Source organism: the organism of the source record quoted next, unplaced genomic scaffold, assembly GCF_019419815.1.
Source record: "Pyrus x bretschneideri cultivar Hongxiangsu unplaced genomic scaffold, Pyrus_bretschneideri_v1 Contig27, whole genome shotgun sequence".
Lineage (NCBI taxonomy): Eukaryota > Viridiplantae > Streptophyta > Magnoliopsida > Rosales > Rosaceae > Pyrus > Pyrus x bretschneideri.
The window spans coordinates 2,647,749-2,674,989 of NW_025999579.1; the positions used below are offsets into that span (position 1 = coordinate 2,647,749).

Below are 27,241 nucleotides of genomic sequence, written 5' to 3' on the forward strand. Positions count from 1 at the left end.
GGCTAAGGTTTTCATTATCCCACTGGCTTTCAATGATCACAACATGGTAATCGTAGACAACCCTTTTAATTAGAGTACTAGGAAGCGGTGGCCAACGACCTATATTTGCTACACTTTGGATGATCGGCCTGGCCACTGGCAAATAGGCTTACTTACACCAAATACATTATTAGACCGGTATCTCAAATTAATAATGCGTTGATTAGAATACTAAGAAGCGATGGTCAATGACCTATATACCTGCTTCACTTGGGATGATTGGGTTAGGGACGATGACGATCGTTTTGTTTTGAGGCCGCAAAGCTCGTTCCCTATTATTTGGCACTTGGCAAATAGGGAGGCTTCTTTACACTAGGTACACTATTATAACAGTATCTCAAATTAATAATCTATTATCACATAAGACAGTTAAAACACATAACATTACATTATTAATTTGGAATACTGTCACAACAATATAAACTAATTAAAATCGAAGCCCACCACACACTAACTATATTGGGATAAGATCATAATCTATGTATTTTCACTAATCACAACATGGTAGACACACGTTGTGGCTTGTGAATCTGTGATCATAAGCTAGCCTAACCTATGTAATATTTGCTCCACTTTAGATGGTTGGCCCTTAATCAAAAGGCAACTAAAATGACCACAAGGACAATCTGTCAAGTTGCGCTCACATACCGTTTGGATAAAGAAGGAAATCTAAACTCTAGAGGAAGATTTTGGAAGATTTTGGAAGAGATTCTAAAAAAGACTTAGATTACTTGGATCTAACGGAAGATGTGGCACATTTTTCAGCGCAATGGTGTTTTAAATTTATACAGCCAATCTCACTTAGTAAAAAAAAGGCTTTATTGTTGTTGTTGTTGTTGCTAATTACTCTGCTAAGCTTAAAGTAATGGCCGAGATTAAATACTGCATCATCAGTTTTGCACTGCAGATTATCAACCCTAACCAATATATATAATAACAGTAAAATGAAATCATTACAATGTCCAACTAATCCATCTGGCACACTTGGGTTTAAACTCCAGCTTAGCAGACGTAGGTTTATTCAAGTTGGCTGGATCAATGTGTTTCTCCCTCCGCACCCATATTCAATCTCCCTCCCCATAGTTTAGATGAGTTTATGATAGAATATTGTTTGTATAAAAAATAAGTCCAGCTCAGATATTATTAAGAAGGATAAGGAAGTAGATTCCTCCAAATACAAAACTTTGATCATAGTTGACAATCTAACTCGAGAAAATATAAGCAGCAAGAGTTTACCAAAATACATATAGAAAAAAGAGATAATGGTAGGGATACCAGATTTTTTAAATCAAATTTGCAAATCAAATGATGTGATTGTTGATGATTGGATTACTACTTAAGCATTGATAATGTGCTTATGTCCTATTGATGACACATCATTTGACTTGCAAATTTGATTTAAAATTTTGGTCTCCCTAACATTACCCAAAAAAAAAAAAAAAAAAAAAAGAGAGGATCCAAACATATAGAGCTGGTTCTTAATTTTGAGCTTAGCTAGTTGGTGGAAGCTGCTGTTTGCTCGGCAACGGGGTATTTTCTTGCATTCTTGACAATCTTGGTGAGAGCTGCTTGTCCAAGATCAAGTCCGCAAACGTCTGCGAGTTGAATCAGGTAGAGCAGAACATCAGAGAGCTCCTCTTCCAAATGCTCTTTGTCATCAGAAGTCCAGTCAGGCAGCCCTCTTGCAACTTCACCTTTCCACTGGAAAATTTCAGACAGTTCTCCAACCTCTCCCACCTGCACAAACACATGCCATATATAAGTTCTTTTATCTGTTTAACATGACGATATTCTAAACTACTATAGTCTACAGGCAAGCGGTAGACTCACTACTTTGACCTGGCAACTGACCTACCTCATGTCTGATATGAGAGAAAAAAAAATATCGCATATAAGAAAGTAAATAAATAGATAAGATTCTAAATGGGTGAGGGTGATTACTAGTGCTAGAAGGAGATTTCTGGGGCTGTGATATTGTTCCCATCCTCTTACTTGAGCAAACTCAGCAAGCCTATCACTAAGTTCTTGAAGTGAAACATCTTTATGACCATTTCTTGCAAGCTCATGAGAACTCCCCATTTCTCTTTCAATATTACTGGCTCTCCTCTACACTTCGGCTTTCATGCAACACAACCAAATTTAAAGCAAATGGAGAGAGGGGGAGAGAGAGAGAGATTTTTGAAGGGTATGGTGGATGGGGTACTTGAGTGTTACCATAATTTAATTTACAAATTTTGTCTTTAAATTTAGTTTCTCTAGTATTACCTATTTTTAAAAGCACAACTTGGTATAGTGGATGGGGCACTTGAGTGTTCCCCTCAAAACAGTAATCATTTCAGGTATGGCACAAAACATGTCCCAAGTTCCCAACCTTCTCATCCATGACGTGAAATCACTTACATTTCCCATCTACAAACTTTTATTTATACGTAATGTCAGTGAGATCAAAGCTTTTAAACTAAATTTGTAAACCAAATGATATGATGGTTGATTATTGAATTATTACTTATGTGTTTATTAACATGTTTATTTCTTATTAGTGACAGATCATTAGGTTTAAAGTTTTGGTCACCTTAACATTATCCTTTATTTATTAGTTGGTCCAAATCACCTGGCTCTTATAATGCGAGAAATCTAATAAAAAATCGGGAGGTGATGAGTGAGATACTAATATCGTGTGTCACATAATGGGAATGTTTTAAAATTATAATTAAGAAAATATTTCTTTTACTACGTGATAAGAGAGATACTAATATAGGGACCGGTCTACACACAAGAAATCCCCGACCTATGGCTATGGCAGGCAATCTTTCTTTATAGAATCTAGCTAGTCTCAAATCCTTAGAATCTATAACTTTGTTCCATGGCGTTTTGAATTTATCCTCCACCAATTTCACTAGCTAGTATATTTTTAGATTTCATAACAATCACAAAATATTTTGGTTTCTCACTCTTTTGTGGAATCAAAAACACAAAAACATCATCGGTTGTGTGTTTGTTATATGAATCCGGAAATTGCGATAAGAACTAGGACAATTTACGACATCAGAATCGGAAACTTGAAAGGCATCCAGACAAAGCATTGGAATATTTCATATCATCCTCTATGGTTGTCTGTTTTTTTTTGTTTTTTGTTTTTTTTGTTGTTGTCAAAATCCTCTATGGTTGTCATTTCGTGTCTAAGTTGAAAAAACAAAAAACCCAACCAGCAAAGCTATTGCCTATTCTGCAGAATAAAACGTGTAAAAGGGAGAAAAAAAAAAAAAGTTTTTTGCTTGCATATGCTTTAAGCGTTGGCGCCCACCCATTAGTCCTACTCATAAGAGCACTTCCAGTGTTGGAAGGCTCCCAGAGCAACTGCCTATTGAGTCCCCTTCAATGAATAGTAACTATCTTTAATAAACAGTAATTGCCTTTTGCATCTTCACCATTAAACTAAATAGTCATGACAATAGGCAATAAAATATTAATATTTTTTATTTTATAAAATTATAAAAAATAATTTTATTTATAATTTCTGATAGGATTTTTAATCCGTCTCGTGATTTTGCTAAATTTACATAAACACACCAAATAAAAAAAAAACACACTAAATGAACTTAATTTTCTTGAGCTTGTTTCAATTTCCACTAGTGCTCTATCAAGGATTAGGTTGGAAACAAAAGTATGTAGAAACTTTGAGATAAAGATTGGAATGTGTTTGAAGGAGTTTGAGAAAATATGAAATTGTGGTGTAAGGTGGAAGATAATGATAAGGTATTTATAGAAAAAAAAATCTTTTTTTTTTTTAAAATTTAAACATTTTTTGGAATTTTTATTAATTTTTGACATTTTTTATTAAATTTTTATTAACGTAATTAATTTTTGCCGGTGAACATGCAAGACTCATTAAGTTTCGTGCCTCCCTTCTCCCACAAGCCCGCCCCTAGCCCAATTGCCCGCATGGGCTGGAGCAAGGAAGGCTGGTGATTTGGGTTGCTGAGCAGCCGGTCCCCATGGCTTTTAACAACGTTGGACTTGCTCTAAGTAAACTTATAAGCACATGCAATATCCCTCCTACCTCCTATCCCCGAAGTGGGATCCTCCTACTTCTTTTTCCGGATATGAAATTGATACTCTCAATATGCTCACAAAATCTAGTTCAACTACTTATAAGAACATGCAAGATCCCTTCTACCTCATTTCCCGATTTGGGATTGATATATACTCTCAATACGCTTGCAAAACCCCTCCTCCCTCCTTTTTCCGATATTGGACAACCTGCTCTGATACCATGAATAGGGTTCAAGTTCTACCATAAAATAAATTGGCAATATGGTGAATAGCCAAACTACTTGTAAGTACATGCATGATCCTTCATTTCTCCAATGTGGTATTGATACTCTCAACAAATTTCAGTTTCTGTGAAGCCTTTAACATATGTTATTTAAAATATTTCAAAATGAAAAATATATAATGTGGTTGCAGGAAAAGCTACTATGATCGCGAATCTCCGAAAGGCTTTAGGGACTGTTGGTATCACGTTCGTGCTCCAAAGGTGTTGCCATTTTAAGAACAGCTGCTGTCTGTAAAATCCAATAGGGTTGGTATTAATGTAGTGGTAGACCCTATCATCTCTGATTCATCTTTCCACAAGTGCTTTTGTAGAAGTAGCTTTTCTACTTTCATTCATGGTGATGATTGATGAGATGATGCACGCAATGCAACTAGAAGATCAAGATGAAACCATATGGCTTAGTTTTCGATCTCATAATAAAATTGTGTTCATAAATTGAAACTGAAATCTAAGGATTTCATTCTATATATATACTTCACTGACATGTGCAAAACGCTAAATAGTTCGCAATTTAATATGATGCTAACCACTTGTCTCGGCCTGCTCCAAAATATTTTTCATAATCTAAACCAATATTTTTTTAGGTTAATATTGCAAGATCATTTTTTATCAAGTCATAATTACATAACTAAACGAGTTATGATTTGAAAGATACAGAATGAAATATTACATATACTAAAACTCAGTTTTTCCCGACACTGTTCATTAACTATGAAATGGCGAAAGTGTTCTTTGTGTCTTCTTGCTTTGCCGTTCTTTTGCCTTCTTGGTGCAGTGAAATTAATGATTGATTTGCCCATGCTGGATACATGTTCATCATCATCCTTCATCTTTAGCTTTTGGTTGGGTTTTCTTCCCTTTACCTTTCTATTTGCCTTTTCTCTCTGGCCGTTTTCTGATGTTAACTATAGTTTTGGCTAAACGATTTTTACTTCGGAGCAGTGGCGGAGTCAGGACTTTCAAATAATGAAATCATAATTTTGACCAAAAAATACTTCATTGGACCATTTCTCAAGCACTTGATAGGTAGTTGCCAATTCCTCCCGACATTTGCCAAAAGTTTACACCAATGTATGTCGACAAATACTATGAATATAGAGGCTTTTCAAGGGCAGCTGTAGGAAACTGTCGAGTAACTTTGAAGATCGCCATAGCTTGTCAAATGAAGCATTTCATTGAGCACTTGGTTCGCACAAAAGAGTTCCACACAAAAAGAGAGAAAGGAAGACGTGGATGATAAACGAAAACAAAATGAAAATAAGTCGGAAGTTATGATTTAGTTTGTCATGACAGTTTATAAGGATCAAATACAACTACACAGTCAATATACATAGCAATTGTTAAGTTGTTTGGATCATGGGCAACCAATAATCCCATATTAGCTCCACTACTACTTTGGAGCTCTCTATTTTTAAGATTCTTTTATTTGTAGCCACTAATTTGTGAACTTGAGAAACTGTGTGAATATTTATGTTATATTTATCGATCACATTGCTGAGCACCCCTTCAATAATAGTGGGATCAAGAGTAATAAATTATTAAACGGTAAAATGGTAATGTTTCATCCATGGCGACGTCTAGCAGTTGTTCAATATAAATGACTGACAATTTCGTTGACTGTCTAATTATAGTAAAATGCTATTCAACCCCACATTTTTCTTAACATTTGTGACATGTCTTATTTGGCTTTCGGTGGGAAACTCTTTTCTTTCAGAATATAAAATCGTTGATACGATGATATCTTTTTTTTTTATTTTTATTTTTATTTTTTTATAACAAACAATATTATCTACATTAACTAACATGGAGGGGGTTGGGCTTAGCCTCACAATAACCTAGCAATAATGTGGTTCAAATTCGCCTTTGATGAAAATCGAGCCTAAAACCTTTTACTTACAAGTGAAGAGAAATACCACTAAATCATTGTACTAAGTGGCTTTTCTTTTTAATATGCTAAAAAAAGGAAAGGGATTATCTCCAGATCCTTTCCTCCTAATCCACCAAGTTTGGGGATCCAGGTTATTGAAATTTGATTCAACGACTAAAGTTATTATAATTTTTAAAGTGGTCCTCTGTTTGTAGCCGCTTGATTAAATTTTGGAACCGACATTTTTCTGCCAGATATCTCACATATATCTCATGCATCTTTACTACAACTTTTGTTTTAAGATGCATGCATGATATACATGTTAATGCTATTTTGTCATACTAAGTTTGAATTTACATACGGTTTCACTTATCATGAATAAACATTCTAATTTACGCTGTAATACTTATTTTGAAAATTTAGTAAATCTCACATCCCGACCCGGAGCAGATTACTTTCCGAGCCCGCTCTACCACCGTAGCACGATATTGTCCGTTTTGGGTCCCAACCACGTCATCAAGGTTTTGTTTTTGAGAACTCACACGAGAACTTCCTGATGGATCACTCATCTTGGGAATGCTCTCGCGTGATAGTTCGAATCCTTGAACTTGATGAATTAGGAGGAAGGGATCCGGATATGATCCATTTCCCTTTTTTAGCATATTAAAAAGAAAAGCCACTTAGTACAAAATACCACTAAACCGTTGTACTAAGTGGCTTTTCTTTTTAATATGCTAAAAAAAGGAAAGGGATCATCTCCAGGTCATTTCCTCCTAATTCACAAAGTTTGGAGATCCAGGTTATTGAAATTTGATTCAACGGCCAAGGTTATTATAACTTTTAAAGTGGATCTCTGTTTGTAGCTGTTTAATCAAATTTCAATGATCCGAATCCCCGAACTTGGTAAATTAAGAGGAAGAGATCTGGAGATAATCTCTTTCCTTTTTTTAGCATATTAAAAAGAAAAGCCACTTAGTACAAAATACTACTAAATCGTTATATTAAGTGGCTTTTCTTTCTAATATGCTAAAAAAAGGAAAATGATCATCTCCAGATCATTTCCTTCTAATCTATTAAGTTCGGGGATCTAGATTATTGAAATTTAATCTAACCGCTAAAATTATTATAATTTTTAAAGTGGATTTCTGTTTGTAACCATTTAATCAAATTTTAATGGTCCGAATCCTCAAACTTAGTGAATTAGGAGAAAAAGATTCAGAGAATCCATTTCCATAAAAAAAAAATATAAGTTCAAATTCTACATCCCGTCACTAAAAACTAACTTTCTATAGGAAAGACTAGAGAGGAACAGTGAAGTCATTTAAAATTGTTAACCCAAAATAGGCCTACCAACTAAGTAACCCAACAAAAAACCCGACCCGGTTTCGATCAAATTCAGTTGAGCCGAAGAAATCAATCTGCCCTAATTTTGCGTTTACCCCCTTATCACAATCAGGTAATAAATCTCTCCTGTATCGAAATTTCTTAAATTTGGAAAATAACAGACGAATTTGTTTTACTTCTGACTCGGTTTGAATTTAGGGTTCGTTTTGTTTAGTGTTTTCTTGTTCGAATTGGATTCCTGTTGCTTGATTGGGTAGGTCTGAATTGTATAGAAGTCAGAAAAAGGAGTGATTTTTATGTGTGAATTGCAGAGGACTATTGATATTGTAGGAGGAACTGCAATGGTAGAGGGCAAATATAAACCTAGGAAGGAGTGAGAATCGAAGAGGATAAGTGGTTTTCAAGATAGAGAGGGCGAAAAGGAGAGGAAATGGGAGGAGGAGGCGTTATAGTGGGGAAGATAGAAATACGAGAGATTGTGATAGTTGTTCCGTGAGAGACAAGTTTTGTGATTGTTCTGAGGACGAGAGGTACAATGTAGAGAAGCGGCATTGAGGAGATAGGGAGAGAGATAGTCATAGAAGGACTAGAGATAAGGAGAGTGATAGGAAACGGTGTAAGAAAGATCACAAGGATAACGTAAAGAGAAAGTGAGAAAGGAGTAGCAGCAGGTCAGATAGACATAGGGATGATGGAGTTGAGAGGCTGATCACGAAGAGTGATGAAGATTATTCAGTTAAGAAAGAGAGGAAACGAACATGCGAGGTTGTGGAGGAGGAGTTAAGAGGATCAACAGAGGAATTGGATGAGGAAATGGAAAAGCGGAGGACAAGACCACTAGTCATGCATTATCACTTCCTGGTGGCGCTCAACAACACAGATATTAAGTTATATAAGTGAGAACTCAATTCCAACCAACTTTAGGTATCTGCTTATGCTGGACTGAATCTGACTCTCAGTTCCTATTTTATTTTTCTCGGTCTCCTGATGAGTTTCCGTAATGAATTATTCCAGTTACTGGATTTTTTTGTGTTTGCCCATGCCGTATCTATCATGTTGATCTTTAATGGTCAACTTGTATGAGAGCCTTCTTTGTTGAACTCGACATGAAATTTCAGTAATCTTATCATTGTTTTCAATTGTTTAAATAGTATGAATTTATTTTGTCTTGCTTTATACAATTTTCAGTCCTGCTTTTGATGCTTTTCTCTATTTTTTTCTGTCATTTCCCCTGGTGCAAGGGACATTAGGTACATAGGCTCGCTTATTCAACGTTGTCTACGCCTTTACGAAGCTGTGCAATTCTTCATTTTAAAGGGATGTATGTGTTTTCGAATCTCCTGTCTTTTTTTGTTCCATCAGTTTTGGGACCTATGAGTTCATTCATTTGCTTTCTGGTGAAGATTTTCATTTTTGGTTTGTTTTTACTTTCCCTTGACTTTGATTAGCAGGTTTAAGCTGCCGCCTTTCTTGTGGAGACGATCTTATAATGTAGACAGTTGGTGACCAATGCATTAATGCTATACTGATCTCGTGCCCAAGGTCAGAAAAACCCCGCTTCATTAAGTATGCTATCGGTAGATTGTTACCATCAAGAGAAATTAAAAAGCATAACATTGCTGGAGAGCAAGTTCGAATATAAACTGTAGTGGATTCTCTGTTTACAATTTGATTCTCACTTCCATGGTGTTCCATCCCTTACATCAATGTTTTCGATGCAGCTTGGCAGCAGAATATATCACGGGACTGAAACTTTTGCGTTTCAACCGTCAAGAATCTTTTTGGGAAGCTGTTAACTGGCTTTATAGGGACTGTTTTTAGATATCTTCACGAATTTTTGCAAAAACCCAAAAACAATTCGAAGTGTAAAAATGTAATGTGAAGTTTGTAATTACGAATGATTAAGAAATTGTGTTCTTGTTCATACCGGTGGAGATTCCAAAATTCCCACTGTGTATGAAAAAAAAACCTAATTGGTACGGGGACGGGAGAAGATTAATTTTCTTTTACAACTTTTAGCGGCGGAATCAATTATCGTCGCTATAGAATACTTTTAGCCGCAACAACAGAGGTCGTCGCTAAAGAGACCTTTTGTAGCGGCTAGCAACGAAATAAATCGCCTCTAAAAGGATTTTTAGTTACTGAAGGCCATAAAATCGTCAATATTCGTTGCAAAAGATAGAACCAGTCATCTTAGACAAGAATGGCGACTTTTTGCTAATTTAGGTGCTTCTCCTTCTGCTTTTCGGCAAAAATTTAAGTGCTTTTCCTTTTGCTACAACACATTTATTAAAAGCAAGAAAAAATGATTCGTTTGTCAATTTTCCCATGTAATCTACAACCAAATAGTGTTCTTTCATGTTAAGAAATAAACTTGTAAAAGTTATCTACTTCCCCAGTGAACGTAATTGCTAGTAATTTCTAGACGAATTGAAGGGCAAGTGACTGCTGTATAATTAACAAGCCACAACGAAAGCAAAATTTAAAAAGTTTTGGGGTTTTCATTTTAGAGAACCATGAATATCGAGACTATAAATAATGTAATCTGTGACGAAATATCAACAAAAAAGAAAAAACAAAAACAGTAAATGAGATCAGACCAATCCAACCCAAATCCAATGGATTGAGGATTAATTGATCAGTTGAAATTCGGTCGACAACAGCGAGAGTTTGGTAATCTTTGTCCGAGAGGGCAGCCTCCCTGAGATGGCGTGGGACAATTTCCCCACCATTGTCCAAGAAGACCTTGACCAAATTATACTCATAAACTCCTGGATGTTGTTTAGGAGGCATCGATGGATCTTCCAAGTCCCCAAAAATCCAAAACAGACTGTGTGGCACCGTATCATCTCCGTACCCTTTGTCCTTAAACTTTCTCCGTATTGTCGTACTGGCTCTCGTCTATGCGGCTAAATCTTAGGGACTCGCTGAATACAAACACCGTCTTGATCATCTGCTCTGGCTTCACACTCCCCTTTGCAATGGCAGCCACTTCCGGAATATCAAACAACTTCTCGTAATCAACAAACAAGTCGGACTCCATTGTTGTCATAAACTCGCACTTGTACTTGAGATCTTTGCCTTGTATCGGACATAGCAGCGGCTGATCTTTGGCCGAATTACCAAAAACGATCACCTTGCCTTTCCATGGCCCTTCGCTCAATTGAGACAGCAAAAGTGCCAATCCCAGCATCATCCTTCCTCCAACTCCCCTGTCCGCGTATTTGGTGGTGTGATACACAGTGAAGTAGTTTCTGAATTTTCCCTTCAGGTGCATGCCCTCCACCATTGTCTTCCACTGAAGCTCAGCCGCTTGCTTGACATCACTGCCATCTTCGGCGTAGAGTATGACTTGATGTGGAAGGAGAGTATCGTACTTTATGCCACTTAAATTTCCTGCTGCAATTGCCCCCAAATACTTCTTATCATCAGGGCGCTAGTGTCCGACAATGTCTCGAAGATTGTAGTAATTGGTCAAGGGCTCCAAAACCTCCTTCGCCAGCCGCTTCCACTCTTGTGAATGAACTGATGATTGATGCGGGAAAAGCCTCCTCTCAACGCTTTCACGCAGCAAACCAGCGCAGGTATCTTTGGATACCGAGGGGTATGCGCTAACTCACCACGCTGAGCCTCGGTAACGAAAACATCATCATCACTATCATTGCCAACATCATCATTCAACTTAAGTTTCAGCTTGTTCTGCTTCAACTTTCCAATATCAGATTTCAACCTCTTCACGAAAAGATCCATCACCCGGTCTTGCAACAACCTGTAATCCGGATTGCTGCGCAGCCTCTCAGCGGCGTCTTGGCCTTGCAGAAGGCTGTAGAGAATGTCAATAAGGACATACGAGTCTTCAAACGAAACGTTACGTAGTAGAGTCTGTGGGTGGTTGGGGTGGAGCCAAAACACGGCGGAGAAGAACGCTTCATCATAAAGTTTTCCAGAGTCAAGGTTGCTGATGAGCTTGAGTCGAGTGTGATTAAGGGATTGTGAGACCAGGCTAAGGGCAGCAGTTGCTTCAGATTGTTAAGCAAACCGGAATTATGTGAGGCCTGCTCGGTGTTATCTTTGAAGTATTTTTGTGTCACATGGAAAAACAGATCAAGGCAGGGATCGCCGTAGGAGGAGTAGAAGGAGGAGATCTTGCCAGCCATGGCGTCGTTGGAAATTATGTAATTTGATGACTGGCTTTGTTTCAATGAGTTTCTTGTAGGAGAGGACTAATAAGGAGGATTTGTATATATAGGAGAAGAAAGTGTGAAGGGCCCCTTTCCAATTATTCAACTTGGCATGTCAGATTATCTGCCTATACAAGGTAGTTTATGACGGACAGAGATCCTCCTCGGATCTATCCTACGTTCAAGGATCAAGCAATTCGGACCACTCTAATTGGATTCGACAATTTTATTAACTCATTCCATGGACTCACTTTACACAGATTAAGGGCTCCGATTTCTCTTTCACACAAACCAAATACTCGAATTTCCTGATCCTTAGACTCTAAGTACGAAGGTCCAAAGAGGATCCAAATTTGTTTATAACTTCGCATGCCACATCCTTATATATAATCTTAACATATATTTTCCTTCTATTAGGGTAAACAAACAAAGCACAAATCAATTCAAAGTAAATAACGTCACTTACCAAGTTTGAACGAAGCATTTAAAATAATAAACAAGAAATAAGAAAAAGAAAAGTTAACATTTGAGTCATTTGGCTATCTACAATAACAAAAATTTAATTAATATTGTTAAAAATGCTCTCACTAAACCGTAGTATTGATTGAATATAGTTTGGAAGTTGGTGAAAAGGCAGACTGCACCACTTTAACCCATGATTGAGTAGCATTGATCATATTATCTGAAGGTGAAAACTGCCGGTGATAAATCTAAATTATATATGGGGTAATTGATTGAGTAGCAAATTCTGTTACTAGGCAATTCAGCGTGCTCTGTTTCTGTTCAAGACATTATCTTCCATATTACTTACGCAAGTAAACAAGTCATTCATCAAACATTACTTATTAGGTAGATTCCTGACAAACGATAGGATAATTTACACTAAAATATTTTAAATTATAGGACAATTCGAACTTGAATGCAAAGAAAGGGAGTACATTGCTTTAGCTAACTCGACTCACTCCAGGTATGCTATTTATTTGGTCAATGCATTGCATTTTTCAGGTAGGGGAAGATAATTTCTTTTTTTTTTTCCATTTTTTTTTTACTATTATTAAGACAAGAGGAAGAGTTTGAAATTATTACAATAATTTAAAGAAGGGGAATTCGAACCAGCAAAGCATGGGTAAAAATCCAATAACCTAAGAAGGGGCAAAATTGATTGGATTTTTCGTTTCTTTACAAGAAGAATTTACATAAACGAATCCGAGTAGAAAAGTTAATTTATTTGTGAACTATATATGTAACATTTCGTCATTATATATATTGAGTAGCATAGCTAGAACCTCCTTCATGTTTGGCCTTGACTGTGGTGCCTCGGCCGTGCACTTTATGCCAACCTTAAGCAGCTCGCACATCTCCTCCGCCCCATCAACCAGCCCCGATCCCATAAGCATAACCGGCATCACAGACCGGTTGAATCCTTGCCGTCCATTTCCCATTACCCTTCTTGCCCATTCCACAAGGCACTCCTCTCCTCCATCCACCGCTCGCCTCCCGGTTGCCAACTCCATTGCCAGCACTCCGTAACTATACACATCTCCTTTTGTCGTGGCTTGCCATGTCTGCCCATATTCGGGCGCGACATAACCAACAGTCCCCGCCACTATTGTGCTCACATGAGTATTCCCTGCATCGACCATTCTAGCCAGCCCGAAATCTGTAACTCTCGCCTTTCCATCCTTGTCTAGCAGCACATTGCTCGCCTTCACATCGCGGTGCACGATGGCAGGGAAGCACTCGTGGTGTAGAAACACCAAGGCTCGAGCCACGTCAACTGCCACATCAACTCGCCTTCGCCATGTCAGTCTTACTCTATCAGTTATAAAATCCTCCAAGGTCCCGCCTTCCATGTACTCGTAGACTAGTATTTTTTCGGACCCATAGAGACACCAGCCGTGAAGAGTGACAAGGTTCGGGTGAGGCCAGCCAAAGCCACTCCCACTAAGAACCTCCATTTCAGCTCGGAACTCCTTTTCACCTTCGAGTCCTTCTCTTAGAAGCTTCTTCACCGCTACTACTCTCCCATCCGGCAATACTCCTTGGTACACTGTCCCAAACCCTCCCCTCCCTATAATCATATCTTCCGAAAAATTGCGTGTAGCTTTCAAAATGTCAGCATGTGTAAAAGCCATTTTGTCCAAACGAATGATCTTAACAGTATCCGACAACCACGGGGATGAACTGCTAGAGCTCGAGGCCAAGTCGTGCCGGTATTTGATGTCCTGCAACAAGTATCCTGGTGGCTGTGGCGGGCTCTTTCCGGATAGGCACGCTACAAGTGACAAAACTCCACATACCAAGACAGCAAATAGCAAAACCAAGACCAAAACATATGCAGCAAGCTTTTTAGGCTTTTTCGGATTCCTGTATGGTTTTTTAGCTGGATACGTGGAGTTGTCGATGAATATGGGAAGCTTCAGGAGGGGGTCACCGAGATAGGACTCTTTCTCGAACGTTGCCAACTGCCCGCTCGAAGGAATTACGCCGGAGATGAGCGGATTGTACGAAATGTTGAACTTACTTAGATCAGTCAAGCCGTTTAGGCTCAAAGGAAATGTGCCAGAAAAATTGTTGTATGACATATCAAGATTCTGCATGCACTTAATATTCCCAATCTCCTCCGGAATTTGACCCGAAAAATTGTTCGCACTGATGTTGAACACTACAAGTGGCAACTGACCGATATTTGCAGGGAGTTCGCCTTGGAATCTGTTGACACCCAAATGTATCATGCTAAAATTGCGCAATGTTCCGATATCTGGTGGGAGATGACCCGAAAGCTGATTCCCACTCAGTTGAATGTAACCCGAGATTTGTTGTGTCCGTACAGAAGAGCCAGCCGCACATATTTCAAATAGGCCGTTTCCCTTAAGCAGCCGGTCCCATATGCTTTGACAACTCTTCCTAGTGAGGATCGTGTACACGAAACTGAATGGTGGGTAATCTGCAGGAATCCATCTCTTCATCGCCAAGCACTCTACTGATCCCCCTATGACCTTATCATAGTCCTGATTATTTTTGTCGAATGTTTGCTTAACATTTCTCCCAATTTTTGTCAGTTGAGATGGGATTGGCCCGGAGAGCTTGTTGTTCTCGAGATTAAGCCACAGCAAACTACCACAATTTCCCAATTCGTGTGGAATTGGACCAGTCAGGAAATTGTTCGCAAGCATCAACCACAAGAGAGAGCTCAAGTTTCCGAGGGTGCTTGGAATTGCTCCCGTTAGGCTGTTGAAGGAAAGGTCCAGGGCTTGGAGGGTTGGAATGTTTCCGTAATCCGGTGGTATAGTTCCGTTGAATTGATTGCAAGCGAGGACTAAAAACTCCAACTTCGGCATCTGAGAAATAACAAGCGGCAGAGGACCAGTAAAATTGTTGTAGCTGAGGTCTAACCTTGTAACATTAGGTAACTTGAGAATGCCAGAGGAATAGATCCCACCGGTGTACCAGTTTGAGTGCAGCACAAGAAACTTCACCTGTCTGAGTCTCCCGAAAATGTCTTGTATATCTCCGCTAAAATTGTTCCTGCTCAAATCCAAGAATGTCAAGCTGTTCAAATCCAAAAGGGATTCCGGGATATCTCTTGAAAAGCTGTTTTTGCCCAAGAACAAGGCCTGCAGACTCGAAATTGATCCAATCTCAGACGGGATTGGCCCCGTAAACTTGTTCCCCCATAGATCCAATTTGACCAGCCTCTGGCATTTCGAAATCTCTGCAGGAACTGCACCAGAAAAACTGTTTTCGGACAAGTCCAAATCGACAAGACTACAATTATTCGCAAAAACAGAAGGCAAAATAGCGCCATTGAAATAGTTTTCTGATGCTGAAAACTCCGTAAGCCTACCGAATCCACTCCATATCTCACCACTAAAATAGTTGGTGCTCAAATCCAAGTACTGCAAATTGAAGCATTCATCAAACATGTGATCAATCCTTCCGCTAAAATTATTCGCTGAGAGATTGGCAACCACTAGGTTACTGCAAACTCCGGGAAAGCTCATCTCCAGATCGCCGTAAAATCTATTGACAGTCAAATCAAGAACCTCCAGCTGATTCAAACCATTCAAGTTCAGCACACCGTCTATAGTGTTATGTGACAAGTTGAGGTATTTGAGGCTGTGGCATTGACTCAAGTCCTCCGGGAGGGCTCCGGTTATCGTGTTTTTCGAGAGGTCGAGGTGCGAAAGTGCTGTCAGTGCAGAGAAGTTTAGGAAAATCTCACCGGTGATTTGTTGGTTGGAGAGCTGAACGCCGCTGACTCTCTTGCTGTCATGGTTGCACGAAATTCCGGGCCACTCGCACGGGTTGCTGCTATTCTGATTCCACTGCGAGTATATTCCTTGGTTGACGCGGTTGGTTTGCTGAAGAAATGCTTTGAGGCTCAGCAGAACTTCTCTGTCTGTGTCCAGAGAATCTCCGGCTACCATGAAAGCACCTGCGAAAAACGATAAAACTGTTAAGATTTCAAAGTCGGGCTAGCAACTAGTAAATTAAATAATAATCGTCCTCGAAAAACACTTTTTCATTACACATGACAGAATCATTCTCGAAAAACTAAATCAACATAATCATCCTTGGAAAACGGGTGAATTTAAAATCAAAAAACAAAAGTACCCGTGACAAAGATTCTTTTAAAATTTTACCACAAAAAAAATGATTTTTTAATAGTCTGCAACATGTTGGAGTAAGTACCTGTGATCATGATCACAACCAAGACCAAGAATATAGAACACACTGCGCGCCATGAAGTATTTTTCGTGATCGATGAGTACATGATGCAAACTTTTTTATTTTCTGCGCTGCTCGCTACTTGCAAAACTTTGATATTGAATCTTGATTAGGCGCTAGAATCGAATGAAAAATGTGTTCGTAGAGATTAAAGAATATTTTTTTTATTTACAGGTGAAGAATGTATGAAGGTTGAAAATGTCGGAGGAATGTCTTTGAAGGCACACAGTCTGCAATACGTATACAAGCGAAAGCAGAATTTGAAACAAAGAATTTTTCTTCTGTATTTATTTTATATTTAAGTGATTTAATATAACAATTAATTATTGGTTAAAAATATTAACGACGTTGCTTGATTGCGTTGATTAGCTTAAAATCTCTCTGCTAATACAGTTTGCTGGGGGCCGTTGAGCCGCCCATGTTGACCGGTTTGATTAAACCGGCTTTGGGATTTCACTCGGGAGAGAAAAAGATGGACGGAAAGAAGAGTCCGGTCAGGTGTCCATTAGTCCATGTCTACATGCTTTCACGTTGGTTTGTTTGAGATTTCAGAATGTCTAGAATACGGACACATACGTTATTTGTGATACATAAATTAAGAGATACTTAAAAAAAAAACTTCCGTCCACTTGGATAATAACATAGGTGGTGCTATCTATACGCCTATTTTTACCTCTCAACCATCGCTCTCAAATTCCGTTTTTGAGATGAAAAAAAAATTGAAGAAAATCATTGACAAAAATTAACAGATGTGTGTGAAAAGTAAAAAGAAATATGTAAATAATACTACCATAGTAGCATATGATGCCCGACCCTATATTACGAATGCATTGAAAAATCATTCGTTTGTTTGGATACTAAGATTTGACATTTGGCATGTTTTGCTTTAATAATCCAAGCAAAATTACTAATAAAGGGAATAATATTTTTCAAAGTCAAAAGGGCACCCATGGTTTTGGAATTTGATGCAAAACCTTCTACAAAATTAGTACCCCCTTAATACTCTCAAATTTTATCCATATAGAAGTCGAGTTAGACCCGGTTCCTAACTGTTGATTAAGCTCTAAAAAAAATTTAGGTAACATAAGGGGTAGATGACCCTAAAACCAACTCAATAAATTATTGCAAACAATTCAGGTTCCAGAGACTCTGATCATATTATTAAATAAATGAGTTTCAATTCATTCGGATGGATTCTCAAAATAATAATACTCAAGGTTTATATTATAATTCCAATTGGCAATCCATAACAACATTCTTCTCCCCATAGACATGAACCAACTTGCAATCTGCTATGCGTACCATAAGCTGTTTGCATTGGTCAATGATGTTGGCAAAAGAACGAAAGTTGGTATTAGTTAATGTTAATTAAATTAACAATTATAGCTGGGGACATCTCCACACGAAGGCTTGAAATAATTTTTTTTTTACTGCAAGCTAAGAGGACAAAACTTTGAATATGCAGATTGGAGCTTTATTAACAAAAGGCTACAACTAACGTGTGCTATGGTGGTGGCTCACCTAACAAATTATAAAGATAAACATGAAATTATTAGTTTATTAATATACAAAAAGAAAATGAAATGGTTTACACTTTTTTCTTTTGTGGTAGCAATAGAAACAATGATTTCTCAAATGCATATCTTGTAAGATAGTTATGGAATGTGAGAGCAGTCGTTCGATCAATCAATTTAATAAAAAGACCCACTGGGCACTCAAAATTTTCAACTATCCAGCAAGACTAAATGATGAAGTCCCAAAACCATTGAGAGATCCTTGTCCAAAACTTGAAGCCAACAATGGTATGGTTAAAAGACTCAAAACCAGAACCTTTGGTTGTTTAATTATGAGATAACTAATACCTTCTTTTTCGTAACCCTAAGCTTTTAGGTATTTCCCAACAACTTCGGGATCTAATATATGGGACCCTTACAATGTGAGAAGGAGCACATATATGCTTGTTGGTCTTTTTGCTCATGCAATCCTTGTAACATCCCACGTCGTCCAAAGAAGTGGATCATGTAAGCCTTATATGTATATTCCCATCTCTACCTAGCACGAGGCCTTTTGGGGAGCCCACTAGCTTCGAGTTCCATCAGAACTCTGAAGTTAAGCGAGTTCAGGCGAAAGCATTCCCAGGATGGGTGATCCACTGGGAAGTTCTCGTGTGAGTTCCCAGAAACAAAACCGTGAGAGCGTGGTCGGGGCCCAAAGCAGACAATATCGTGCTACGGTGGAGTCGAGCCCAGGATGTGGTAGGGGCCCAGGCCGGGATGTGACAATCCAAGTCTGGGAAAAATTTTTTCAAGACACTGATAGAGCTGGGCAATTAGGGATGTTATTTTACTTTTATAAATAAGAGATTAGAACAAACTTTTCATTGATTTTTCACTTCGTGTAGGCTATAACGCTTTTGAAGATGAGACTTGAATTACAATTTTTTTTTTTTTAAAAAAATAATAATAATAACAGGTGGCTTCGTCACCAGTGTCCATTCTTTCAGAGACAAGAAAGACTTACATAGTATTTCAGCTTTTTCTAACCACGATCGTGTGATACATCAGTACTAGGAATCGAACTCAGGACTTCTGTATAGAATACGAATATGAAATTCGTTCCCAACCACAATGTGGTGGTTCTCGAATTACAATTTGTGTGGAAAAAAAAATATGCTCGTTTCGCGTTTTTGGGATTAAATATCAAAACCAAAATGTCCTAATACCAGTACTTTATTATAAAACAAAAATATTACATGTACTAAGTACAAAACAAGCAAAAATTCCCATATAGATTAGAGAAAACTAATAAGAAAACGACATAAAGCTAGGGTTCTTATAAACTGTTTTTGCACGTAATGTAAGGAATTGGATACTCTCCAAATCTTTTCATTAGGGATTTCGGAGTTCAATTAATACCAACTGTTCATCAAAAATCGTATGATCACAATTAAATATTTTTTATATTTTTAATAGCAAGGCAAGCTCGTTTTGCTTGAAAAATATAAATGAAAAAAAATGTAATTGCAAGATCTTTGATGATAGGATTGTTATTAATTGATCTCCGGTATCTCCGGTGTGAGAATCCAAAGGGAAACTAATTCCTTAATGTAAATCCATAGAAATAAAATTGACCGGTCAAAGGACATTTTTTTAATCTACTTTTTCATTTTTCATGGGCTAATTAGTTTATCTAAGCCAGGGCGCGGTCGGAATCTACGAAAACAAGCCCATGTATTTAGGGAGATTTTTTAGTGTGTTAAGAATACAGCTTGATATTACAAATATTATAACACAATTTGTTAAAAACTTAGAAAAAAAAATTTCACTCAATTGTATTTTGATATTTGAAATGCCAGACTATCTTCTCAAGATACCGAACAATTTCTCGTGCTTGGAGGTTTTCAAAGGCATCTGTGGGTCGGCCAGCGGTCGTGATCGTGGATTTGGATTCACAGCATAGTCATGTACTTAAAGGGACGTGGGGTGGTCCCTAATTTGCTTGATTATCATATTCTAGTTGAGTAATTAACAAGTTCATAGTCAAAGTGAAGACTTTTATTGTCAACTATGTATTATCTTTGTATGGTGTGACACGAAGAGCATCAGATAACCTTTGTTCCGATCTAGTCACACGTGTTGTGGTTTGGAAAATCTTTATATAACTGAAAATATTCCTTTCACACAAGGATTTCACCGATGTAAATGATATTATTACTCTATATTACTTTTTATTACTCATTAATATTGGACGCGTCTCAGTTATAAAGTAAAAAAATTATGTTGTCATCACTGCAACTATCGCAAACTCATTCAAATAAATAAGTTAAATAAAAGAAAATGCCAAGCACAATGTAGTCAAGCTCAAGCATATAATAAGTCTGATAAAAATAAGAGAACCATTTGTTGCACATAAGGAAGCTCTTTTAAAATTTGCCTGCATAAATTTTCATGGAAAAAGAAAAAGAAATTAAGGGTATGAAAACAACACAATAAAAAATAAAAATAAAATTGAAGCACTTATCCTCTACAGATGATGATGTAATAGAATTTGGACATACAGAAATGGGTTATTTTTCTCTTATATTTAATGAATTTAGAGATTTGAATCATATATATTTGCAGCTCAATTTACTTTTACGCTCTCGGCCAAAAGTTCCAGAAAATATTTAATTGGGTTTTGAATTTTGATGGCCGGCCATTGGCCATTTAATAATTCCATGCAAAAATATGGTTTTGGACTGAGGTCGAAAAATAAAAGCCAAAAGAAAGATCAACAAAGATACTAATACAACAGGAGACAAAGGTCATAGAAATTAGAATCACAGAAAGTAAATTTATTTATACTAAAATCTCACACGCTTACAGTGACAGCATGCACCCCCAAGTTGTAGGTATTTGTTAATTAATTATGGAAAATGAAATTACAAGGTAATCAACGAGTCCAAACCTTCGGCCTCCAAAACTCTTTCTGATCTCCACGTGTCTTAACTCATTGCTTGACACATGTCCTCAAACTAATTAACGCGATTTAACCTTGTTAACTATTAATTAAAAATAAAAATACAATGAACAAATCAACCCAGTTGTCACAGACACACTCAATGGTTTGATGACTGATTGTTGAATTAAATCAGTACAGTGGAGCTTGAATTAGAGCTGATATGGTGATGATTTGAGGAGGCATATGGATTGTTACAAGATTGGCAGAGAGAGAGAGAGAGAGAGAGGGAGAGATACAGATGGAGAGTGAGACATAGGGAGCGAAAAGGGTAAATTTATGTCCTCCTTATCTATTTTTTTTATTTATATTTTTTCTTATACCATGACAAGTTAAGTTCATGTCCCCATGATTAAGTGCAGCTTTTTTTTTTTTTTTGTTATTGATAAAATTTCTGTCATTTGGTCAAGGTTTTCTTAAAAACAAAAAAAGAAAAAGAAAAAGAAAAGAAGAGTGCTAATGCATCCTTTTTCCTTGGTCCTTACCACGACAGTGGGGTCACGACTATCCCAGTCAAAATACAACGTAATTAGTATGGTCAAGCATGTAAAACAAATCCCACACTACCCGTGTGCAGAAACTTCAGACCCTTCTGGTCTAAAAATTGCATTCCAAATCCTTCCAAGTTCAAACTTTCTATAAGACTTGACGTCAGTAGTAGTATATGGAGAAAAATTAAGTTCACAGGTTCACACTAGGGCTCCTACCAATTACGTGCCTGCTACGCTGCTAGTCACAGCTCGAAACCCGAAACCCAAAACCCACGTCGACTTTTTCCTTTTTTGACAAATGATAGAACGCTAAATTCATGTAAACTACGAGAAGGAGAATCAGAATTTAGGTGTAAAAGTAAGTGCACTGTTCTAGTCAACTTAGTTAAGCCCAAATCTATTAACTCACTTTTGGGTTTAAGTTTTCGCAATTCCTAATCCTCAGATTGAATCCGTTCCGGCTTAGATTTCCCTAATAGGGTAAAAGATGCTGTGGTAGGTTTTATCAATGTGACAGGTTGTGAAGATGAACTGAGGTTACAATTTTTTCTGCAAATTACGTTGGATTCAAGGAAACGAACCTCTAGTCAAACTTCGAGAAAGGGGAATGCACGTCACAAGTACGATTTGATATTTGCAGATGTTGACCTGTGATGGTAATCATAATCTTCAATGGTTTTGTACAAAGTTGGAACAATAATGTAACTATTCCGACTGGCTTATGTTTTGAACACGCTTGCTTTCTTCTAGTTCCCGAATTCGGCTTGCTTCCATTCGGGCTTCAATAGCAGCCGGGTTCACGGAGTACTCAAATTGTCAATCGTTTGAAATGTTTGAATGAACCTTCTGACATAGGAAACGGATCACTTAAAAATAAGAAAGGAAGACGAACGCGTGCAAACGGAAGCGTAAGGAATACATTTGGAAAGGAAAAGCACATTAGAAACAAGCAAATGGTAATTAACAATGATAACTGAATACATGAATTCAACAAGCAGTATGTGCTTCTCACATGAACAATTATTTAGCTAAGTCTAATCTTAAGAAAAACAGCTAGAATTTCATTTTAAGTACGTCACACAATTGCGGATATGTTTTTTGTATTTCTTCTGATGCATTAGGCTTAAATTCATCTGGAGATTCATATGCAGGAGGCTTAATTTCATCTGGAGATTCATATGCGGGAGGGCTAAATTGTTTAGGAAGAGACACCTCCCTAAGCGCAGCAAGAGCAGCTCTTCTCTTTTGCCTCACCTTTCGCCAAATCCTTATCCGGTCCTCTAGTCTTTCTTTCGCTCTCTCGGCAAGATCAGCCCTAGTAGTAGCCTGCTCAGCCCGGTTCCTGAATTGCGCAACTTTTTCCATTGCAGCTTCCAACTCCTTCTTCAAATGTTCCAACTCAGACTTATCTCCTGCGGTGCTGAAGCTCAACTGACGACTAAAGGCTTCCACCAATGACAAAGGAATTTGATCAGCCTGGTCAGCCTTCTTAACCAAGTACTTGTATTCCTTCAATGAAATTGTTACATGGGAATCATTCTCTTCCTTTCGCTCTTCAGCTTCTTCCTTAAGTTCACCAATTTTGGAAACCTCAGCATCTTCATTGGAATAAAAAAGGGGAGAGTGTTCGTCAGTTTCTTCGTCTGCGCTGTCTGCTCCTTGCTTTAACATTCTGTTTTCCATCTTGGCAGTCTCGGCTTCTATTACTAGTTGATGAATCGCAAGGTACAACCCCGATTTAACATTTTCGGTTCTTGCTTCAGCTGCCTCTGCTGCTGCAATTTTTGACCTCCCTCTATGCAGCTCAGATTCCAGCATTGCTATCTCAACCCGCGCATTGTTTTCCCTTTCCGCCATCTCATCAAGCTCTATTTTAGCTTTCTGTAAATCCTCAGTAAGAACTTCAATGTCGTGCTTCAGGCTGTTGGCCACTTGATTTGCATCACTAAGCTCCAATTTTAACTGATTCAGTTCCATTTCTAGCCCCTCGATGAAACCTTCCTGATCCGAGATCTTTCTTTCCTTCTCTTCTAACTCTTTTTCCAGCTGGTTCAAGTCATTCATCGCGTCAGAAGACGCCATCTCAGAGAAACTAAGGTTCTCATTCACCTGTTTAATCTCCAGCTGAAGCATCTCAATGAACGAAGACTTGGCGAGTAGCTGATCCTCCAACTCCTCCATCTTCACCGTTTGTTTCTTAGAATTTTCGAGCTGCTCCTGCGCTTGAAGAGCAGCCTGTGTAGCTAACTCAATCTCAGTATCCTTCGCAGATAATATCGCCAACTTCTCTTTATCTGTCTCACTAGCAGCAACCTTTGACTTAACCACGGCTTCACTTAGCTCCGAGACATGTTTAAGAAGCTCTTCCACCCTCTCATTTTCCATCACGAAATCTGTTTCCATTAGCTCCACTTGAGTTAGAGCTTTTAGCTCCGAATCTCTAGCGTCCGCTAGTTTTGTTTCCATGCCAAGCAGCTCTGATTGTGTAGCCTTCAACTCCCTAAAAACATGCATGAGGTGCTCTCTCACCTTTTGAGTCTCAGTTAGCTGATCCCCCATTTCCTTTACCTTGGATTCAAGATGGTATATCTGCGCCCGAGCCTCTTTACATTCCTCGACGCACTTATCTCTCTCGAACTCGATGTTTTCAAGGAGGGCAGGGAGTTCGTCCGCTGTGTACTCGTGGTGTTGCAGCTTGAGAAGGGCTTGCATGTAGGAAGCATCTTTTGCTTCCAGCTTCACCTTGTAATTGGCCAAATCCTTCAACACACCTTCAAGCTCTCTTTCTTTCTCACTATCCTTCTGCAAAATATTGTCGGAATCAACAAACTTAAGAACAATATTTGCATGCCAAAACAGCCTATCAAGAGTATGGTTACATACAAACTACCAGATTGTCCTTATTTATTTAGTAAATCAGTTCTGGTATTAATTACCATCTTCAAATATACATTTCCATAAGCACTACCAAATCAAATTTGGTAAAGAAAGTTGAGGTTTTACTGTTGCAAAGTTTCTTAACCTTGCAATGTCTGACAATCGTTCAAATCTTTCACATCCCCTTTCCCGCGTGGAAAAATTTCAAGCTTAATACATGAATAATTTTACTGGGGTGACATAGAGCACAACTCCTTAACAATTGACAATAGTGGGAGTAGCTTAGCTCCTTATAAACTCTTGCAAGACTTTTAAATTTCCGATGCGAATTATCCTCACATTTGGAACCCTACTAATTCTAGAAATTACCTAATAATGATCATGCATCACTTGTTTTCATTTTATTCGAGCAATATTCTAATGTAATCCAATGACGAAGAGTGAGATTTAAACTTAGTTACAAAAGTACGAGCAGATTGCTATATCCAAATTGACTATGCCATCACATCTTTAACTACACAGCATAATTGCATAAACAGAAAAAAAAAATGAAGCTATGAGTTTGGACTAGGAAACCATCTGCATATTTTACAACTCAAACTTAAAGGGAAGGATCTTCCTATAGAACTGAGCTGTTAGGCTGTTACCATACCAGTTCATGTGTACACACACGATCACTTACATCTGTGCCGGAAAGCCGGGTTTTCCGATGATCGTTCTTCTCTTCAAACAGGGACAATGCAGCCTGGACTGGTTCAATTGGTTTTGTATCAGTCTCCCCCATGTTTCCCAGTCAGTTATATCTCCTGAAAAGTTGATGTGAATTCTGGGGATTAATGATGGAATGAAACATTGTTTTATTTGCTTTGGAGGATGCGCTGCAGAATAAGGCGAAGGTTCTCCTGTGTATGTTCCGCCAGTGCTTTGGATTGATCGCCAGAAACGTTCGGCAGAATTTAAACACTTCTGTGTTCTAAAGATGGGGAGCAACAAATGTAGTTGGACAATGTGACATATAGATGGACAACAAGAATATGCCTGCGCACTTATGTGCTAAGTCCAATTGTTCTTAGTAATTAATGGTATATACAACGGGAATGGATCTGTGGCACCATATTTTTTGCACAACTTTTGACACAAGTTTTAATGACCCAATTCTTAATATATTTCAACGATCCAAACCTTCTGTTTTTTATAATGTTATTCATAAATCATCCTTACAAAAAAAATTAGACAAATTCAAAATCATGAAGACATTCATTTAATGTGAAGAAATTGACGAATACGGTTCTACGAAACCCTAAACCCTTAATTTAATAGTTATATGGTGTCATATTTGAATGATTTTTTGTAGAAATGGTATTTTAGGGAGACCTAAAATATAAGACGGTTCGGATTGTTGAAATACATTATTGAAACTCGAAAAACTTGGGTCAAAATATTGTGTAAAAAAATAGTATCATGGATCCATCTCCATATATATACACACATTAAAAATTCAACATGTGACTCACATCTAGATATGCATTATCCACGTTTGTAGTGTGGTTCGGTGACGGTGTGAAGAAACCAAGGCCGAAAGATGCCTGTGAAATGCCCAGTGAATCAGTGATGCCGTTCGAGTAGAAGAACTTTGAGGATGTGCGAAATTTTTCGAATTTACACTCGTTATATTTTGGAAAATATGAAAATCTTAAACAAAGAATTGTGACAGGCGATTCTTTTTATACTATTCAGATATGCAAAACTTGTGAACACAAAACAAAACGAAACTGAAGAAATAAAATAAAAAGAAAATGATTCATGCAGACTCCTAGCTTTTTCATCAGATTGGACAAGAATTTAAGAGAGAATGTTCAAACTATCGGTAAAAAGTATGTGCAGAAATCACGTTGCGCAACAAAATTTGCAAACAATAGGAGAAGTAAGGAAGGAGATTCAAATCAACTAGTCATCTCTTGTCAATTTAATTCTTAATTTTTAAGTATGTGATTAGGGATTTCAAGAAAAAACTTAAAATTTTATGATACACTTGTAAGTAAATACTAAAAAAATTAAGGAGTGGTTCACTTACCTCTATTTTAATAAACGCAGAAAACGCAAGAATTAATCAGATTTCAGTTCTTATTCTCTGTAAGTAAATACATACCCTAAGAGCATCCCCAGCGTGGGGTTTAGCTCGGGGGACGAGCTCCAAAACGGAGGCCCGAGTGAAGGTGGATCGGCTCCAGCGTTGGGAAGCCGGGGGGAAGGGGAAGGCCCGAGGGCCAAGCCCGTGAGGAATTGACAGGCCTTGAGCCCGGGGTGGGAGTGACGCCATGCTGACGCCAGGGTGGCGTCAGCCTATTATTTAATTTTTTTTGTGTCAGGCGCGTGCACCCCACCCGCGCGTGGGGGCGCGTCCTGACACTTTAATCAGAAAAAAAAAAAGTTTTGTCTGTTACCGTTGGGAAGCCACGTGGCTTCCCACGGTACGTTAGATCTTAACGATCACTTAATGTGGACCGTTAGATCTCAACGGTAAAAAATTTTAAAACTGTCAGATTTAATATCCACCGTTCGATCTGAGATCAACGGTGGATATTAAAATGCTTTATAAATTAAAAAATAAATGAAAAAATAGTTTAAAAAATCTGAAAAGTTACCGTTGTGACACGTGGCACAATCTGGAGCGTTGGAATTCAAATTTTTTTATATCCAACGGCAGAGATTAATTAATTGAATAAAAATTCAAAAAAAAATGTAAAAAATTCAAAAAAATTCAAAAAAAAATCTGAAAAAAATTGTAAAAAAAATTGTTTTTACTTTTCTATAAATACCTTCTCATTATCATCTACCTTCACAACAATTTCATATTTTCTCAACCACTTTCAATCAC

At 37.8% G+C, this 27,241-nt stretch overlaps 3 protein-coding genes and 1 long non-coding RNA gene across 5 annotated transcripts; 1 reads left to right on the forward strand and 3 right to left on the reverse strand.

Annotated features, from left to right (window-relative positions):
* Nucleotides 1–1,149: 1,149 nt before the first annotated feature.
* On the reverse strand, nt 1,150–2,178 carry LOC103931104 (dCTP pyrophosphatase 1). The gene is made up of 2 exons (XM_009340518.3): nt 1,981–2,178; nt 1,150–1,776 (listed from the first exon to the last, which is right to left on the reverse strand). Exons 1-2 carry the CDS (start codon nt 2,116–2,118, stop codon nt 1,534–1,536), a joined length of 381 nt encoding a protein of 126 aa, XP_009338793.1. The 5' UTR covers nt 2,119–2,178; the 3' UTR covers nt 1,150–1,533.
* Nucleotides 2,179–7,631: 5,453 nt separating this feature from the next.
* LOC103931115 lies at nt 7,632–9,585 on the forward strand. The gene is made up of 3 exons (XR_664812.3): nt 7,632–8,907; nt 9,038–9,128; nt 9,308–9,585. It is a non-coding gene; the product is annotated as an uncharacterized LOC103931115 (long non-coding RNA).
* Nucleotides 9,586–12,773: 3,188 nt separating this feature from the next.
* On the reverse strand, nt 12,774–16,745 carry LOC103931120 (probable LRR receptor-like serine/threonine-protein kinase At1g74360). The gene is made up of 2 exons (XM_009340534.3): nt 16,463–16,745; nt 12,774–16,205 (listed from the first exon to the last, which is right to left on the reverse strand). Exons 1-2 carry the CDS (start codon nt 16,542–16,544, stop codon nt 13,003–13,005), a joined length of 3,285 nt encoding a protein of 1,094 aa, XP_009338809.1. The 5' UTR covers nt 16,545–16,745; the 3' UTR covers nt 12,774–13,002.
* Nucleotides 16,746–22,425: 5,680 nt separating this feature from the next.
* On the reverse strand, nt 22,426–26,472 carry LOC103931851 (myosin heavy chain, clone 203-like). 2 transcript variants are annotated; one of them, XM_048587574.1, is made up of 3 exons: nt 26,438–26,472; nt 25,046–25,336; nt 22,426–24,288 (listed from the first exon to the last, which is right to left on the reverse strand). In XM_048587574.1, the coding sequence occupies exons 2-3, from the start codon at nt 25,145–25,147 to the stop codon at nt 22,540–22,542; spliced, it is 1,851 nt and encodes a 616-aa protein (XP_048443531.1). In that variant the 5' UTR covers nt 25,148–25,336; nt 26,438–26,472; the 3' UTR covers nt 22,426–22,539. The 2 variants fall into 2 exon arrangements, with proteins under 2 accessions (XP_048443531.1, XP_048443529.1); XM_048587572.1 differs by lacking the exon at nt 26,438–26,472 and adding an exon at nt 25,878–26,375.
* Between the last annotated feature and the right edge of the window lie 769 nt (nt 26,473–27,241).

Coding starts and splice junctions, on each gene's coding strand:
- LOC103931120 (XM_009340534.3), bottom strand. CDS start 16,544: ATGTACTCATCGATCACGAAAAATACTTCATGGCGCGCAGTGTGTTCT. Junction 16,206..16,462: donor GGTTGTGATCATGATCACAG/GTACTTACTCCA, acceptor CGTTTTTCGCAG/GTGCTTTCATGGTAGCCGGA.
- LOC103931851 (XM_048587574.1), bottom strand. CDS start 25,147: ATGGGGGAGACTGATACAAAACCAATTGAACCAGTCCAGGCTGCATTG. Junction 24,289..25,045: donor CCCGGCTTTCCGGCACAGAT/GTAAGTGATCGT, acceptor AATATTTTGCAG/AAGGATAGTGAGAAAGAAAG.
- LOC103931104 (XM_009340518.3), bottom strand. CDS start 2,118: ATGGGGAGTTCTCATGAGCTTGCAAGAAATGGTCATAAAGATGTTTCA. Junction 1,777..1,980: donor GAAATCTCCTTCTAGCACTA/GTAATCACCCTC, acceptor GTGTTTGTGCAG/GTGGGAGAGGTTGGAGAACT.